Source organism: Lepidochelys olivacea, assembly GCF_965140295.1.
Source record: "Lepidochelys olivacea isolate rLepOli2 genome assembly, chromosome: 3".
Lineage (NCBI taxonomy): Eukaryota > Metazoa > Chordata > Testudines > Cheloniidae > Lepidochelys > Lepidochelys olivacea.
This window is the reverse complement of record NC_140413.1, coordinates 165,023,384-165,041,299: the sequence shown is the minus strand read 5'-3', so window position 1 is coordinate 165,041,299 and position 17,916 is coordinate 165,023,384. Positions and strand designations below refer to the sequence as shown.

At 39.2% G+C, this 17,916-nt stretch overlaps 1 protein-coding gene across 2 annotated transcripts in view; it reads right to left on the bottom strand.

Moving 5' to 3' along the window:
- Nucleotides 1–17,916, bottom strand: part of USH2A (usherin) — a gene marked incomplete at its 5' end in the record, with an annotated part of 586,511 nt that overhangs the window by 542,554 nt on the left and 26,041 nt on the right. For both annotated transcript variants that reach the window (XM_084623291.1, XM_084623290.1), the window contains 2 exons: nt 377–440; nt 1,722–1,857. In XM_084623291.1, coding sequence (XP_084479417.1) covers nt 377–440; nt 1,722–1,857 — 200 coding nt within the window. The remainder of the gene's footprint in view (nt 1–376; nt 441–1,721; nt 1,858–17,916) is intronic.

The window sequence follows — 17,916 nt, the reverse complement described above, 5'->3', positions numbered from 1 at the left end:
ACACAGCAATGGGGTCCACTCACCACAGACTGGGTACAGTGGGGTACTGGGCCAGGTTGCAACAATGACAACATATAAACAGGAAGAATATCACAGTATGACTATCTAGTATTAGAAGTCACTGTATATATTTTAAAAACATCTGAAAAGCACAAGTGATATCCAACATTGCACCCATGACTGATCTCGCCTCAAAGCCTGTTTGATACGAACAGACCTGTTGAATCCATGCCCAGTAAACTATGACCACAAAAGGAACCATCTTTTAAGGAGAATATAAAAAAAAGTATTTTTGGGAACAAATTTACCATTAGGTATTCTTCCTCTCTCTCATCATACACCTAGGTTTTATCAAGAACAACAGTTTTAATTTTACCTGTTTGTAAGTGCCACTTGGTACAATCGAAAATCTTGCATTCTTCCAACAAATTGCTCTAAACCTATGAAAATATATTATAAATAAATAATCTAATTCCATCAACCAGAAGGCAACTCTGCACTGCATGAGAGCACCTTTATTCAGCACACAGTGATCTCTCTTGCACAATTACCTCCCCTGAATGAAACCATCTTGGATGTGGACAAACTATAGAGGGCAGTGACTTAATTTTTTGATAAAAAGAATGATTTATAACAACTTTATAGGAACATTTTGTACCTCTCTCTTTTCTGATTAGAGAGGTGGCACAGGGACCGGCTCATTAGACAGAAGTAATGAGCCAGACTATGTGCCACCTCTAATTAGAGAAGAGATACAGTAGGTACAACTGTAACTATCAATTTATAAAATAAAGATAAAAGGTATTTAAGATATTCCTTTCCTTTATACAGTCATTAGGTTGATAGTATTCAAAAGTTAGAATGACAACAGAAGACATTTCCAGACATTTAAGAGTTTTAAAAAGTAGGATGGAAAATTACTTTTTTTGTTTGCCCAATAACAAAATAACTCTGTTTGAGACAGACACAGATATATTTAGGAGTTAGTTCCAAATTACAATATGTTCTGGATCAGTGGTACGTTTTTTGTCCACAGAGCCAATTCATCATCATACAGAATTGAAGAGAGCCACAAACTAACAGTACCCAGATTTTGCACTGTTCATACAACGATGTAGAATTTGTCTAATTCTGAATGTAGACTGATGTAGAGCTCTATAAATCATGATGTAGTCTGAAAGGAGGAACTGGTAGCAGTAGTAAGTTGTTATCTATGTGAACCAGCCATTAGTGAAGCCTGAGGAACCCCACATTTTGCAAGTGGCTTTCATGAATATTTGATATAAAGCAGAGGAATATTAGTTATCAGGAAACTTGAGTTCTCTTCCTAGCTCAGGAAATTTGTCTAGTTGCTACAAACAGTCCAAATAAGTACACAGATTTGGCATATTTATTCTGAAATGCAGTGGGATATACTTGCCATGTTAGATACCTGGTTTCTGGAACATGCTGAAAAATCTACCTGGCTGTGATAATCTCCATGGCTTGTTATGCCATCATCCAGGCACCTCTGTCTGGGCGCCAAGTTTCTGAGGAACGCCATTTACTAATGGGCATTTTTTGTTGCATGGAGCCATGTGCCTAGCTTTATGTACCCTTTCAATATGCATTACATCACTGAATATTAGCTTGCAGAGCTACTTACCATGGTTTTAGACACACATCAAGCATATATTACTTTGAATGCTCAGCATACAGTGCTAAAATACTGCAGAACTTACCACTGAAACTTTGCCCAATTTGCAGTGCACCATCAGCAGCAGGGTCTGCAATTCGTCCACCAAGTATTCTTGAATCAAAAGCAGTGTTGTCATCCTCCAAACCATCTACAAAGAAACTGATTTTGGTGTGGTGAACCTACACAGATACATATAAAAAGGCAAATAAAGATTCATTACAAATAATCACTTTGAATTTTGTACTAATTGCATCTATTATTGATTAACCATTTTGAACTAAGTAAGGGAGTTTTTTTTACTTTCTTTATATCTTTTAAATCCCCTGGTCCATTTCCCATATTCACTAACTAATCTTCCCACTAGTAATCTAGGTAACAAAAATGTCAGATACATAGACTAGAAAAGTATCATAATGGTCAAACCAAACAAAAAGCTACAACGAATTAATATTAAGGGGTCTGTCTGGCTTGAACCAACACACAACCAAGCAAATGCAGAGTCAAGGTTATCACGCCATTCCCAATTTTACTTTAATGCCTAGGTATTTCTTCATTTTAAGATCAGGGCTTCACACACCATAATCCTATTAGTATTTTTCCTTGATGGGGAGGACATTTCAACACATCTTTCTCAGAGTACTGAGGATATCCTTCCTTCACTGCACAGAACAGTAATTAAAATAATAATTACTACTTTTCACATTACATCCAAGGATCTTAAAGCACTTTATAAACATTAACTAATTATGTGACACGCTTGTGATATAGGTAGCATCCTCCTTTTAAAGATGCGTAAAGAGAGGCCCAGTGAATGTAAATGACTAGCCAATGGTCAAAACACAAAGTGGTATAGGTAGTACGTAGATTTCAAGAGTCCTCTGTGCTAACCATGAGAAAACCCTGAATTTAAAACTATGATTTTTTTTTTTTACCATCTACAATTTAAAGTGATCAGAAGTTGTGTTAGGGTTGTATGGAAAAAATAGGTCTGACAAGAATACAAGAGCACAGAGATGCCTAACTGGGAGACCCGAGCCAGAATCTGGTACACAGTTTAAAAAGTTTACTTTATTGTAGGGCTGTCAATTAATTGCAGTTAACTCACGCAATTAACTCAAAAAATTAATCACGATTAAAAAATTTAACCGTGATTAATCACAGTTTTAATTGTACTGTTAAACAAGAGAATACCAATTGAAATTTATTAAATATTTTGGATGTTTTTCTACATTTTCATATATATCTTGTATTCTGTGTTGTAACTGAAATCAAAGTGTTTATTTTGGTTACAAATATTTGCACTGTAAAAATGATAAACCGAAGAAATACTGTTTTTCAATTCACCTCATAGAAGTACTGTAGTGTAATCTCTTTGTCTTGAAAGTGCAACTTACAAATGTAGATTTTTGTTATATAACTGCACTCAAAAACAAAACAATGTCAAACTTCAGAGTCTACAAGTCCACTCAGACCTACTTCTTGTTCAGCCAATCACTAAGACAAATAAGTTTGTTTACATTTACAGGAGATAATGCTGTCCTCTTCTTATTTACAATGTCACCAGAAAGTGAGAACAGGCATTTGCATGGCACTTTTGTAGCCAGCACTGCAAGGTATTTACATGCTAGATATGCTAAATATTCATATGTCCCTTCATGCTTCAGCCACCATTCCAGAGGACATGCTTCCATATTGATGATGCTCATTAAAAAAATAATGCATTAATTAAATTTGTGACTCAACTCCCTGGGGGAGAATTGTACGTCCCCTGCTCTGTTTTGCCCACATTCTGCCATATAGTTCGTGTTATGGCAGTCTTGGATGATGACCCAGCACATGCTGTTGGTTTTAAGAACACTTTCACTGCAAAATTGATGAAATGCAAAGAAGGTACCAATGTGAGATTTGTAAAGATAGGTACAGCACTGGACCCAAGATTTAAGACTCTGAAGTGCCTTCCAAAATCTGAGAGGGAGGAGGTGGGGAGAATGCTTTTAGAAGTCTTAAAAGAGCAATACTCCAATGCGGAAACTACAGAACCCAAACCACCAAAAAAGGCAAAATTTGTGTGGCATCTGACTCAGATGATGAAAATGAACATGCATCGGTCCACACTGCTTTGGATGGTTTTTGAGCAGAACCCATCATCAGAATGGATGTATGTCCCCTGGAATGGTGGTTGAAGCATAAAGGGACACGAGAATCTTTAGCGCATCTGGCACGTGAATATCTTGCAACGCCGGCTCCAACAGTGCCATAAGAATGCCTGTTCTCACTTTCAGGTGACATTGTAAACAAGAAGTGGGCAGTATTATCTCCTGCAAATGTAAACAAACTTGTTGGTCTGAGAGACTGGCTGAACAAGAAGTAGGACTGAGTGGACTTGCAAGCTCTAAAATTTTACATTGTTCTATTTTTGAATGCAGTTATTTTGTACATGAAAGTTCAACTTTCACAATAAGGAGATTGTACTACAGTACTTGTATTAGGTGAATTGAAAAACACTATTTCTTTTGTCTTTTTACAGTGCAAACACTTGTAATAAAAAATAAATATAAAGTGAGCACTGTACACTGTGTATTCTGGGTTGTAACTGAAATTAATGTATTTGAAAAAGTGGAAAACATCCAAAAATATTTAAATAAATGGTATTCTATTATTGTTTAACAGTGCGATTAATCGCACGATTAATTGCTGTCAATTTTTTTTAATTGCACGATTAATCACGATTAATTTTTTAATCGCTTGACAGCTCTACTTTATTAATAAATGAAGCATTGCAAACAGTTCCCTTTAATTTATAGAGCTGAGTGAATAATTTGGAACAAATACTTTACTAGATTAATTTAGCCTTCTTTTTCTGTTCACGGAATATCTATGAGCAGATCACAATTTCCTCAATTAACTAACTTTTTGCCTTTTACTCCAAAGACTAATCACAAACAGTTTGCTGATAGTATACAATACTCAACATTCAGAACTCAAGCTGTGTTGCTTAATTGCAACTGGTTGTGTGTCATAGAGGCTTGCAACCTTTTCTTTTCTGAGCCACACAAAATTTTGCCAAGTTTTCAGTCCTAGAAAATTGAGATTTCTGTCAGATTTAGAGGCTGAGTGCAGAGTTTAAATTTAAAGTCTCTCTTACCACTTTCATACAAAGTAATTGTGTGTGCATGAATAAAGTTACACGTAGGAATAAATGTTTGCATGACTGGAGCCCAATCCTTGTTGTAAAGTATATGGTTAGACACTGGTCTCCCTTGCTAGAGTGTCTCTGTGCCTGGGATATAGCAAAGTGTTTGGGGAAAGTTAGCCCTCTTGATGTGTCAAATAGTATCCCATAAAATATATGATAACATAAAATATACCAAATGCACTGATTTACTGTCATTCTTCTGTCATCACCATAGTGATTTTACATTAAGTGTATGCATGTGACTGTGGGGATTCACCAAGCATATGGTCAGTCCATTGTTTGGATCACTTCCTGGGCTATTTAAAAGTTGCTTACCACAAATAATCATGCATACAGGTTTGAAATGTGGGGCCAAATTTGGAGATGAGGTGGTGGCATCAGGCAGTCTGTTATGACTCCTTGATTCTCTGCCAGGCTCTGAGCACAAGTTAGGGCAGTCTGGGGGCTTCTCTAATTTGCACCATCTAATATGGACCACAAAGGACCATCCACCAGCTTAGTATGGCAAAGCAAGCACAATACATTCAAACAGGCCTTTGACATTCTTCCAACCCCGATATGCCCCTTTCATCAGTAGCTGCAAGGAGCACTGGCTACACCTGCTCTGTACCCACTGGAGATTCCCCTACAATAGGGGATGTCCATGGAGACAGTCTTCACTCCAGGTAGTGATTTCTGCAAGCATTCTTTTTCTTGCCAATTCATGTTAAATTTGAGTTAATATTCACAGAAATATTTAGTGGCTGTCTCCCAGTCCTAGTAATTCTGAGGACACTGAGCTTTTTTCTGTTAGGACCGTTCTGAATTAGAGTATAAGTTACATGAAATTAGAAAGAACTTATAATACACAGCTGGCTTCTAGGTGTTGATTTTATGGAATTCAAAAATTTCATGTGAAAAATAAGGACAGACAGACACGCGGGAAAGGAAACCAAATACCAGTTTCATTGTCTTATAGCCATATTTCCCTAACTTAAATAAATATATTAAATGCAACTCATTCAAAATGTTCAAACTCACCCTGATAGCTCACTGCATTAATAAATACAATGAATAAACTTTATTGAAAAACCTTCTTGTTTACTTATGTGAGTGATTTATTCACAAGAACATTCAAAGCAGGAATTATCAGATTTTAACTGTATTTAGTTTGTGTGAGGTTTATTTCAAATGACGGTTTGGAGAGGGTCAGATTTCAAAACATTATTTTGTTGTTGCCATATTATGGAATGTTATTTCCATTTTGAAGAAACAGGTAATCATGAACTTAAATGGATGCCTGGTGAATCATCTCTACTGATAGAGGCTAAGAGAAGCTAGAGTGCTCTAGTCTGCCTTGATATCCACTCTAATCAAATCAAATAGGGCTGGAATAATTGCATCCTTAAGAACAAGGAGTGTGTGAGGACAAACAAAAGGCTTATGAGCCAACGTAATTTGGTGCAAAAGGAAGGCGAGACCCTGAAAAATTCATTTTGAAAATCAGAGAATGAGCATTCAGAATGCTATTCCACCAACAAAAGATTTCAAATTCTGACCAAGATAAACAGCCACAGTTATCTATAGATCTGAGCTTGAGCGATTATCATCGGTGCTTCAGGCACTATGATTCTATTAGTATTTTAAGAAAGAAAATGTGAAATTAATAGAAAATTGATTTTATGGAGAAAATTTATTTCCCTTAAATTATACTTTAAAATAAATATATGTGCTGATTTTTATTATTGTTATTTCCAGATGCAGTCAATATTTCCCAAATTTAGACAAGATTTATTGCCCTTCCACTGAAAAAAAATCGGAAGGTTATCATCATAATTACTAGGCATCGAGATTTGTTCAAAAAGTTCTCGCGTATGGGTTTCCCCACTCTAACCACACCACTTTCATTTTAAGTTAGCTTTCTGTGTGGACACATCCATGACCCAAATGCAGGAAGATCTTATTTAATACAAAGCCTTTAAACAGCCAATGCCCTGTATGTGAGAGAGTGTGTGTGCGCGCACGCCTGTGAGGTGGTTGAATTGCGGGGGGGGGGGAGGAGGTTGCATCACATTTTTTTACAGCCTTTTACTGTCATTTGGTGTTTGACTGTTATCATTATAAAAGATACAGGCTTTTCTGCTTTGTTATTTGTAGCATTATCTCATGTTTTACAACATCTTTGCACAACATGCAGGCGCATGAAATATAACTAGTGAAAAGTTCTCAGTGGTATTAATGCATAAAAAAGAATGTGGTTCCATCTCTACTGTCTTTACCCAGCCAAAAGCTGATGAACAGCCAATTTTCCTTTATCACATTAGCACAGCCATGAGGGAAACACATTTGTTCTAGTCAGCTACACTAAAGATACTATTACCAATCTAACATATACATGTTTTATATCAGCAGTATTCTCAGAGTATGAGGGAGCCAACAATATATTAACACGAGCATGACAGTTTATTTAAGAAAAGAAAATTGTCTCTGTAGAGGGACAGAACTTAGAAATGTATGGCTAAAGCTCAGTGTCACTGGTCTAATAAAGGTAATAATTCTTAAGCTTTCTTTATAGCAGGTAACACTCCTGTGACAGCTCTGTCATATCATTCAAATAAAAATGTTGTCTTTTTACAAGTTTAAGTGCACCTTTATTTTGAGGCAGATATGAAGCATGTTTTTGATTTTCTGTTTTCATGGTAATAACATCTGTACTTGGGGGTGAATAGGCCAGTTCTCAGCTCCATCAGCTCATTACAAATTTACTATCTCAATTCTTATAGGACCCAATTCTGCCACATTTATTCTGTCCTGAGTAGTACCTTATTCTACAAGTATTGCTATAGGAAATCAGTGGGACTATTGGCAGAAGTAGACCTTAAATGACTAAATATTTTATATAGTAAAAATAGATTAATGCAATCTCAAATCTCTCTCCAGCTTTCCCACTCCCCCTGCTGCAACCTCTTTATATTAAATAGGATTTAGAATAGTTGGGTTTAATATAGCACATTCCCAAAGTAGCCCTAAGCACTTTACAGTGCTGAACTGGATATCAGTAGTGCAGTGACTGTGTACAGCTAAGGCAGCAGTCATTATGCATTTGGCAGTAGCTCAATGTGATGATCCCCCTGCTGGTTATTAAAGGGGGTATGAATACTTGACAGAAGAAGAAATTGTAGGAGGGGAACCATGGGTGGTATAAAAATATCCCAGTGGCTCGCCAGTGTAGGAGGAAGGGAATGTCTCCAAGTTTGGTGTCAATGTAAACTAAGCTGAAGAAGAAGAAAGGTTGGCACTGAACTGACTGTTTGATGTGATTATTTAAAGTGTTCTCCCCAGGAGCATTAAATCACATACAAAACCCTGAAAATAAACTATCTATTTTTACTGTCAGATGCCCAGGAAAACAGGATTATCCCCCTATTCGCCTATCAATAAAGTCCTATGCAATCTTTAATTTCCCCCAAGAGAGAGCAAGAGATGGAGTGATGAGTCACAGTGTGACCTCATGGTTTTACAGAGCATAGGACCAGAGACCTGTACTGCGAGAGTTCTAAACCCAGCTCTGACAACTGTCCCAATCTGTCAAATAGTCACTAAAGCAGTTTACAGGTAGGTTGTGAGGAATAGTTAGTTACTGAGCTAGATTCACCTTGAAACTGTGCTGGCTTCTGCTAATGCAGAGCTTGATACAAAGACCAAAAAAAAAGGGGCAGTGGAAAATCCACTTAGCGGGAAGCTGTGGTGGTGCAAGGTGCCCAAAACCTCTCCTTTAGTGGAGGGCTTGTAATCAAACTGCACAGCCTCAGCAATGGGCTGAGAAGAGGGAAGGAGGAGGATCCTGGGAACTACAGGCCAGTCAGCCTCACTTCAGTCCCCGGAAAAATCATGGAGCAGGTCCTCAAAGAATCAATCCTGAAGCACTTACACGAGAGGAAAGTGATCAGGAACAGTCAGCATGGATTCACCAAGGGAAGGCCATGCCTGACTAATTTAATCGCCTTCTATGATGAGATTACTGGTTCTGTGGATGAAGGGAAAGCAGTGGATGCATTGTATCTTGACTTTAGCAAAGCTTTTGACACGGTCTCCCACAGTATTCTTGTCAGCAAGTTAAAGAAGTATGGGCTGGATGAATGCACTATAAGGTGGGTAGAAAGTTGGCTAGATTGTCGGGCTCAACGGGTAGTGATCAATGGCTCCATGTCTAGTTGGCAGCCGGTGTCAAGTGGAGTGCCCCAGGGGTCGGTCCTGGGGCCGGTTTTGTTCAATATCTTCATAAATGATCTGGAAGATGGTGTGGATTGCACTCTCAGCAAATTTGCGGATGATACTAAACAGGGAGGAGTGGTAGATACGCTGGAGGGCAGGGATAGGATACAGAGGGACCTAGACAAATTGGAGGATTGGGCCAAAAGAAATCTGATGAGATTCAATAAGGATAAGTGCAGGGTCCTGCACTTAGGACGGAAGAACCCAATGCACAGCTACAGACTAGGGACCGAATGGCTAGGCAGCAGTTCTGCGGAAAAGGACCTAGGGGTGACAGTGGACGAGAAGCTGGATATGAGTCAGCAGTGTGCCCTTGTTGCCAAGAAGGCCAATGACATTTTGGGATGTATAAGTAGGGGCATAGTGAGCAGATCGAGGGACGTGATCGTCCCCCTCTATTCAACATTGGTGAGGCCTCATCTGGAGTACTGTATCCAGTTTTGGGCCCCACACAACAAGAAGGATGTGGATAAATTGGAAAGAGTCCAGCGGAGGGCAACAAAAATGATTAGGAGTCTGGAACACATGACTTATGAGGAGAGGCTGAGGGAACTGGGATTGTTTAGTCTGCAGAAGAGAAGAATGAGGGGGGATTTGATAGCTGCTTTCAACTACCTGAGAGGTGGATCCAGAGAGGATGGTTCTAGACTATTCTCAGTGGTGGAAGAGGACAGGACAAGGAGTAATGGTCTCAAGTTGCAGTGGGGGAGGTTTAGGTTGGATATTAGGAAAAACTTTTTCACTAGGAGGGTGTTGAAACACTGGAATGCGTTGCCTAGGGAGGTGGTGGAATCTCCTTCCTTAGAAGTTTTTAAGGTCAGGCTTGACAAAGCCCTGGCTGGGATGATTTGATTGGTCCTGCTTTTGAGCAGGGGGTTGGACTAGATGACCTCCTGAGGTCCCTTCCAACCCTGATATTCTATGATTCTATGATTCTATGAGAAAATGAAGTGGTAGAAAATTTAAGTAGTGCAGCCATGTTCACACAGTGAGCCCGTCAGAACCCATAAGACAACCCAGATATCTTGACTCCAACCTAGACCATGCTGCTGGCCTTCCATGCATAAACCCAAGTCCTTATGTACCGGGAATTGAATCCACAAACTGTTGTCCCAGAGGTAACAATGCTGACTGAACTTCAAAGATATTAGAGTACTATATACATACAATAAGTGGCATATAATATTTTTATGTATGCATGCAAAGCTTTCAGTCACTCAAACTGAACTACTTTTACAAGAGGCAGGGAACTGTATTTTTGGCCTCCTCTACACAAGAAAATTGTATCCCTTTAACTAAATCTGTTTAGAAACTGGTTCAGTTAAATTAGCGTGTGTGTCTTGCGTGGCCACTCTTATTTTGGTTTAGTTAAATCAGTACAATTTTCGTGTGTCGACAAGGCAGTATAGTAGAAATAAATCTCTGCCTTAGCACTCCCCACAGACAAACCCAACCATGAAATACCCTGATAAAATCTGAATGGGGGGGAGGGGGAAGAGTCGAGAAGACAGGAAGAGGAAAGAAATCTGTAGGTTCCATTAAATAAAAAATTCCTTATATTATTTGTATTGCAGTAGAGCACAGACACTCCAGTCATAGACCAGGGCTCCATTCTGCAAGCAACTGTACAAACACAGATGGTTTCTGCCCCAAACAACTTATAGTCTATGTTTTATATGCTTTAAATAAGTACCTTCTTTACCATAAATACAATCAAAAAGCTACTATGTGTCCTATTAGAATTTTTGTCAGCTTCCTGCCCACTGCCAGAAGAAAAACTTACACAAAGACCTGAAGAAGAGCTCTACAGAGCTTGAATGTTGGTGAAAGAGACAAACAGAAGTTGGTCCAACAAAAGACACCATCTCACCCACCTTGTCTCTAAATTAGGCTGTCGTGGGATAAGATGGAAGGTCATCTCATGGATCAGTAAGTGGTTAAAAGATAGGAAACAAAGGGTAGAAATAAATGGTCAGTTTTCGGAATGGAGAGAGGTAAATATTGGTGTCCCCCAAGGGGTCTATATTGGGACCAGTACTATTCAACATATTCACAAATGATCTGGAAAAGGGGTAAACAGCAAGGTGGCAAAATTTGCAGAAGATACAAAACTACTCAAGATAGTTAAGTCCAAAGCAGACTCAAAGAGTAACAAAGGGATCTCACAAAACTGGGAGAATGGGCAACAAAATGGCAAATGAAAGTCAATGTTGATAAATGCAAAGTAATGCACACTGGAAAACATAATCCCAGCTATTCACACAAAATTATGGGGTCTAAATTAACTGTTACCACTCAAGAAAGAGATCTTGGAGTCACTGTGGATAGTTCTCTGAAAACATCCACTCAATGAGCAGAGACAGTCAAAAAAGCAAACAAAATGTTGGGAATCATTAAGAAAGGAATAGATAAGACGACAGAAAATATATAGCCTCTATATAAATCCATGGTTCACCCACATCTTCAATACTGCATGCAGATGTGTTGCCCCATCTCAAAAAAGATATAGTGGAATTGGAAAAGACCCACAAAAGGGCAACAAAGATGATTACGGGTATGGAACAGCTTCCTTATGAAGAGAGATTCATAATATTGGGATTTTTCAGCTTGGAAAAGAGATGACTAAATGGGGATATGATAGAGGTCTATAAAATCATGAGTGGTACAGAGAGAGTAAATAAGGAAGTGTTATTTACTCCTCCTCATAATACAAAAACAAGGGGCAACCAAATGAAATTACTAGGCAGCAGGTTTAAAACAAACAAAAGGAAGTATTTCTTCACAAAATGCACAGTCAACCTGTTGAACTCTTTGCCTGAGGATGTTGTGAAGGCCAAGTGTATAATAGCTTTCAAAAAGAACTAGATAAATTCATGGAGGATAGGTCCATCAATGGCTATTAGCCAGGATGGGCAGGGATAGTGTCCCTAGCCTCTGTTTGTCAGAAACTGGAATGGGTGACAGGAGATGGATCACTTAATAACCTGTTCTGTTCATTCCCTCAGGGGAACCTGGCATTGGCCACTGTCAGAATACAGGGTACTGGGCTAGATGGACCTTTGGTCTGACCCAGTATGGTCATTCTTATGTTCTTATTTCTGATATTCTAAAAGGAAACATTCCTTTTACTTGTTAAAAATACATTCTTTTTAATGTCTCACCACAGTTCCTAATTTCCATAGGACAGAATGTTAATTCTAATGTTTTACCTCATAGTCTATTGCTCTAACAACTATACCATGTTGTCTGGTAAGATACAGGGGGAAACTAGAAGAAGGGCCTCTTCCCTGGCATATAGATCAGGAAAGAGGGCTTTTGCAATAGGTAGAACCTCTTACAAACAGAGGAAAAAAATAAACCTTCCACTAGCCAGTCAGGCTAAATGACACTAAGCCTAATCAGTCAATTTACTGATGACTGCAGGTTCAACTTCAGTCTCCAACCCAGGATCAGCTACGTCCACCCAAGAAAGTCTCAGGTGACAGGGACAACATGACATTTGTAGAACCCAGTGAGGACTACTGGGAGGGGACACACCCATGTGCTATGGACAGCCACTGTCTCCAATCAGTAAGCACACCAGTAAACCGTGATATATGCGCAGGACCCTGGGGGTACTGCAACTGGCTTACTGCTATAGGGAAAAACAAGTTGCAAGCGCACCTGCTACCTTACTGTAAAGCAGTGAATGGAGCCATTATGAACATTAGATGTTTGCAAGGTGTAAAAATGAAAAATCTGTTTGTGTGTCAGATAAGAAAAGGAATCTAACACTTTCTCCTAATTTCAGACAAATTGGGAGCTGGGAGCATGTTGAGACACTCTCCAAATTAATTTAGTTCATCCATTAAATAGCTCCCAATTACGTAGTAGAAATTCCTCAGGACTAGCAATACTGTTAATAAGAAAATTGTGCACTCATATAAATTCCAAGGATTTCAAAGCAGATTACAAACAGTAATTAACTGAGCCATACAACACACCTGTGAGGTAAAAAATACGATTATACTCATGTTTCAGATGGGCAAACTGAGGCACATGATGGTTTAGGGCCAAATTCTCATCTCAGTTATGCTGCTAAAAATCTTCAAATCTATTGAAGTCAATCAAATTACTCTGGATTTACACTGGTGTTAGTGAAAGCAGAATTTGTCTCAGTGATTTGCTCAAGGTCATGCAGTTAATTGGTGGTAGTCACGTCTCCCAAACTACCAACTTTAAATCAGTAGACCATATTCCCTTACAATTGTTCCACATCATGTAATTTTGTATGTTTCTTCTAGTGGATATTTCCAATATATGGCCTTTTCCTGAACTTATATTCTTTGACTACGTAGTAAGCTTCCCCAACCCTCTTAGATGCATTGTGAACAATGTACACATCAGGAGCTCTCTCAATAAGCTCACTATACAGAAATGGACAGTGTATCAAGATATTTTTTCCAAGGTGATAAAACAGATTAAGGATATGACAAAAATGACAGACCTATGGCTTCCTTGAATACTTTAATAGAGACAACCAATCAGCAGCGGTCACTGATGACAACAGATAAAGAAGATATAATAGATGGAGGAGCAAATTAGTGATGGTGCTACAATAGTCTAAACTCGAGTGTAAATTTTTTTCATCTTCAGCAGGTCTAAATATGTTACTTTTGCCTACATGTAGGAAGATATACAGCATATTTTATCATTAGGGGTTGATTCTGTCCTCTGATACACAGGTTCACATCACCCCGCCTTCTGGAAAAACAGCTACTGAGCACAGGCATAATAGTTAACAATAAAAGACACAGTAATGGACATTTACACATCAAAAAATGAGCGAGATGTAGGTTATGTACTTAGATGTTTTCTTGCACAACTGCAATGGTTACAGATGGGGCATTTATTTACATTTTTTTTAGTATTTTGATCTTTCTAAAGCTGTGGGTGAATTCTGTACTCCTGAAAGCGAGAGGCCAAACGTCATTGGCATGAATAGGCAAACAGAGATCTGTCAATACATTCAATCCTAGTCTTCAAATCTCATGCTATTTTCCCTCTCATGAGTAGAGGCTACTGGTTGCATTGAATTGTGTCAGGCTACCAGTTTTATGATATTAGAGAGTAGAATGAGACCAGCAAACTCATTTTTACCTGTGACCAGGGCAATATTAGCCCAAGTACAGCCCACTGACCCTAAAATTTTGTGTTCCTCTTTGCATATTGACAACCCTTGGGTCCCAATGTGCCACTAAAGTGATGCATCTGGAGCAGCTGAGATAATTTTGTCACATGTCAACTCTTTCTTTTCACTGAGTTAGTCTCCTTCATTTACATATTTTCTGTAAAAAATATTCTTCCCTCTGTCCAAGGCTTTTTTCCCCCTCAATCTGCCTCCTTCTCATGCTTCTTATTTTTCCTTTCAGTATCAGTCACACACTCTTATTTTGTATTACTCATTTTTATTTCTTCTCTTAAGGTGCCCTTTTCCTTATAAGCAGGCTGCTTCTTCCTTCTCTACAGAAACACAGTGTGATAAGTTTGGCACTCAGTCCAGGGCCCACCAGGACTAATATCCCTTCTCCCAAACCTAAGCAGTCAGAAAGGGAAGCAAGAATATATCCTAATACTCTCTCAGCAAAGTAAACAGAATATAAACATCCAGCCTGGTTCCTTTCTTCTAGCTCCTTCAGCAGCTACAAAATGGTTACTCTAGACGTTCCAGAGTTGCAATAACCTCCACAGCCTCAACGCTGGGGTCCCAGACCTCTGGAACTCATTTGGATAGGATACCCACCCCTGAACAGCTCCATACCACCTCATCCATCACACACCATCTTCCTTACCTGATCAAATCACACCCAGAACTGACTGGCCCTATGCACAGTCTGCTTATACAGCCTCATGAGGTCTATTCACTCCTCACAACTGCATAATAATGGATTATATACTTAATGAGTTACAAACTCTAGTAAAGTGAAATGGTCAGGAACAAGTACAATATACCAGGGATGACGTTACTGAAGGATTTTTACGTACACCAAAATCTCTCAGTGCTCTCTTTCTGAAGCAAAGCATACAGCCCCATAGATGAAAGAGTATAGTTGTTAATCTTTTGCTCTTTGCATTTTAATTTTTGAGTTGGAATGAAAATTGAGACAACACAGAGGGAACTTGGCAGATCTAACGCTTGGCAAGAGATAATTAATTTATGTAGCAAACATATGAGAACAAGACACACGTCACTTTTAACATAAAAGAGCCTCTCTGCATATGTCATGAGGAATTTGTCTGGGGCCTTGTTCTCAAACAGACAAAAAAGATGCAAATGCCATGTTAACAGAGGGGAAAATCAAAGAATGACGTCCAGGAAGACAAGCCAGCTCAGATAATTTATCTGCATAATATTTGACAGACCAATGACAACTTCTAAGCTAGTAACACAACTTGCTGGTGTGTCTGCTAAGGAGCCTGGTGCTGTTTCAGCTGGAAATCCTGTGTATCATAGCTTCAAATGCGTTTGTCTTTATAGACATCCAGTGAGAAAAGAGAACGAAAAATGCCACCTCATGAGGCTATTATAGGTTCTTTGAACATTTCACATTGTTCCCAGATTGTCTGAACATTATATTTTAAATATTAAAAATGCAAGAAATGTACATACATTAATGGTAGCCAAACTGAACACAAAGGTAGGAAAAGGATTTTGGCTCTTCAAAAAAGATTTCTGCAGTCCCGTATTTCCATATTGTAACCTTACAGTGTATCATTCACATTGCAAAAAGTAAAATGTACTCAATCTAAGCAGTCACAACACTTGATATATATAACAGGGCCCCCAAAACCTGGTACAAACTATGGTACGAACCTGAAACACAAAAGAGCAGCCAAAACAAAAGAGAAAAATGAAAAAAAAAAAAAAAAAGAAAAAAGAAAATGAAGCCCAAAGGCCCATACAGTGTCTGTTAGATGGTGCCCTTTAATTCCTCTGGGCTCTCAGACTAAATGGAACAAAACTGGGGCCGAGTTCAGTTTCCATTGAAGCCAATGAGAGTTTTGCTACTGACTTCAAGAAGAACAAGGTCAGGATCCTTTGCTTTGTATTCCTTAATTTTCAGCTATTCACTAATTCTAAATATTTAAGTGAAATCAAGCCATGTTTGTACCAAATTGTCATCCATTTCCTGAGTCTAGTCCAAAATACAACGCAGATCTGTGTTCTCATTACCGCTTCCTGCCACTCTAAACTTAAGAAGAAAAAAGAAATCTTAAAGGAGGAAAGTCTGTATCCCTATTCTTTGCAGAGAAAGAGAAGTGGCACCTTTGAATGTCTATTCAATATGTTAAACAAATTATACTCAAACATAAAAAAAAATCCACCCTCCCATACGTGTAACGTGCGTGTGTATACACCAGGCGTGGCCAAACTGTTGCTTGTGAGCCGCATGCAGCTCTTTTACAGTTTGTGTGGTTCCCAGAACCCTCCATGCTCTCCCCCACAATTCTCCACTTACAAGGCTGGCCAGTGAGGAAACTCAGGGCTTCTGTCCTGCAGCGGGGGGGACGACGACTAGGGGCTTTTGCCCTGGAGTGGGATGGTGGAACTAGGGGCTTCTGCACTGCAGGGAGGGGACTCTAAGGGCTTTAGCCCAGAGGGGAGGTGGGGGGGAGAGACGGGGGTATTGGGGCAGAAGCCCTGCACTCCAGCAGGCGCCGCCCCACAGGGCCAGTTGTGCATGTCTTGCAGTTCTTGAACATCTGAAGATTATTGTATGCGGCTCAGAGGATCAGTAAGTTTGGCCACTCCTGGTATATACCAGCCATATGTGTACATGTGTATATATAATCCCTTAATATTTTTATATATATGGTCCAATATCCAATCTTGCTGCAACATGCCAAGCACCCTCAACTCTTAATGAATTTGGAAGATTTCAGAACATCAGCATAGAATGCGTTTGTCTGCAGAACAGCTGTGCACTGAGGAAGTAAGTCCAAAAACCCTCACCTTTTACTTTAAACTTCTCTTTGTTTTCATTTTTATACTCCTTTCTTGCTTCTACTCTCCTTGTTACGCTTTGGGTATATTTACACCTGGAGCTGGGAGTGTGACTCCCACCTCATACAGATATACTGGAGCAAGCTCTCCTTAAGCTAGCACACTAAATATAGTAGGGTAGCCGGGGTAGCATGGGCAGCAGAAAGCAGTACCATGGGCTAGCCATGCCGAGTACAAACCCACCTGATCCCCATAAGTCTATCCTTGGCACAGTTAGCCTGTGCCACTGCTCGCTGTGGCCTGTGCTACCCCAGCTACAGTTACTATTTTTAGCATGCTAGCTCAGTGAGAGCACGCGCAAGTACGTCTACAAGGGTTGGGAATCGCACCCATAACTCCAAGGAGAGATGTAGCCTCGGACAATTGCTTTTCAAGGAGCACCTAACAAAAATATCTTGATCAGATGGCTTCTGAAATTAAAATCCTTTAACTGGGAAAACGCACCTTTTAAAGATATTGAAATTAAATCATTACAACATTTGGTCCAGAGATAACAAGTGGACTGGCTAGAACTTAGCTGTGAATATATTTAAATGTGGACATACACAGGCAGTAGTAGGTAGGTAAAAATAGAATATGAAATAAACATTAGCCATCAACTATAAGCTCACTGTCAAGAGTACACCAAGGTTTCTAACCACAGAGTTCAGCTGAAGGTAACTATCTGTCAAATGTAATCTTTACAAGTGAATATGCTTAAGCTGGTGCTATGAATCAACCAAAATTGCTTTGGTCTTATTGACA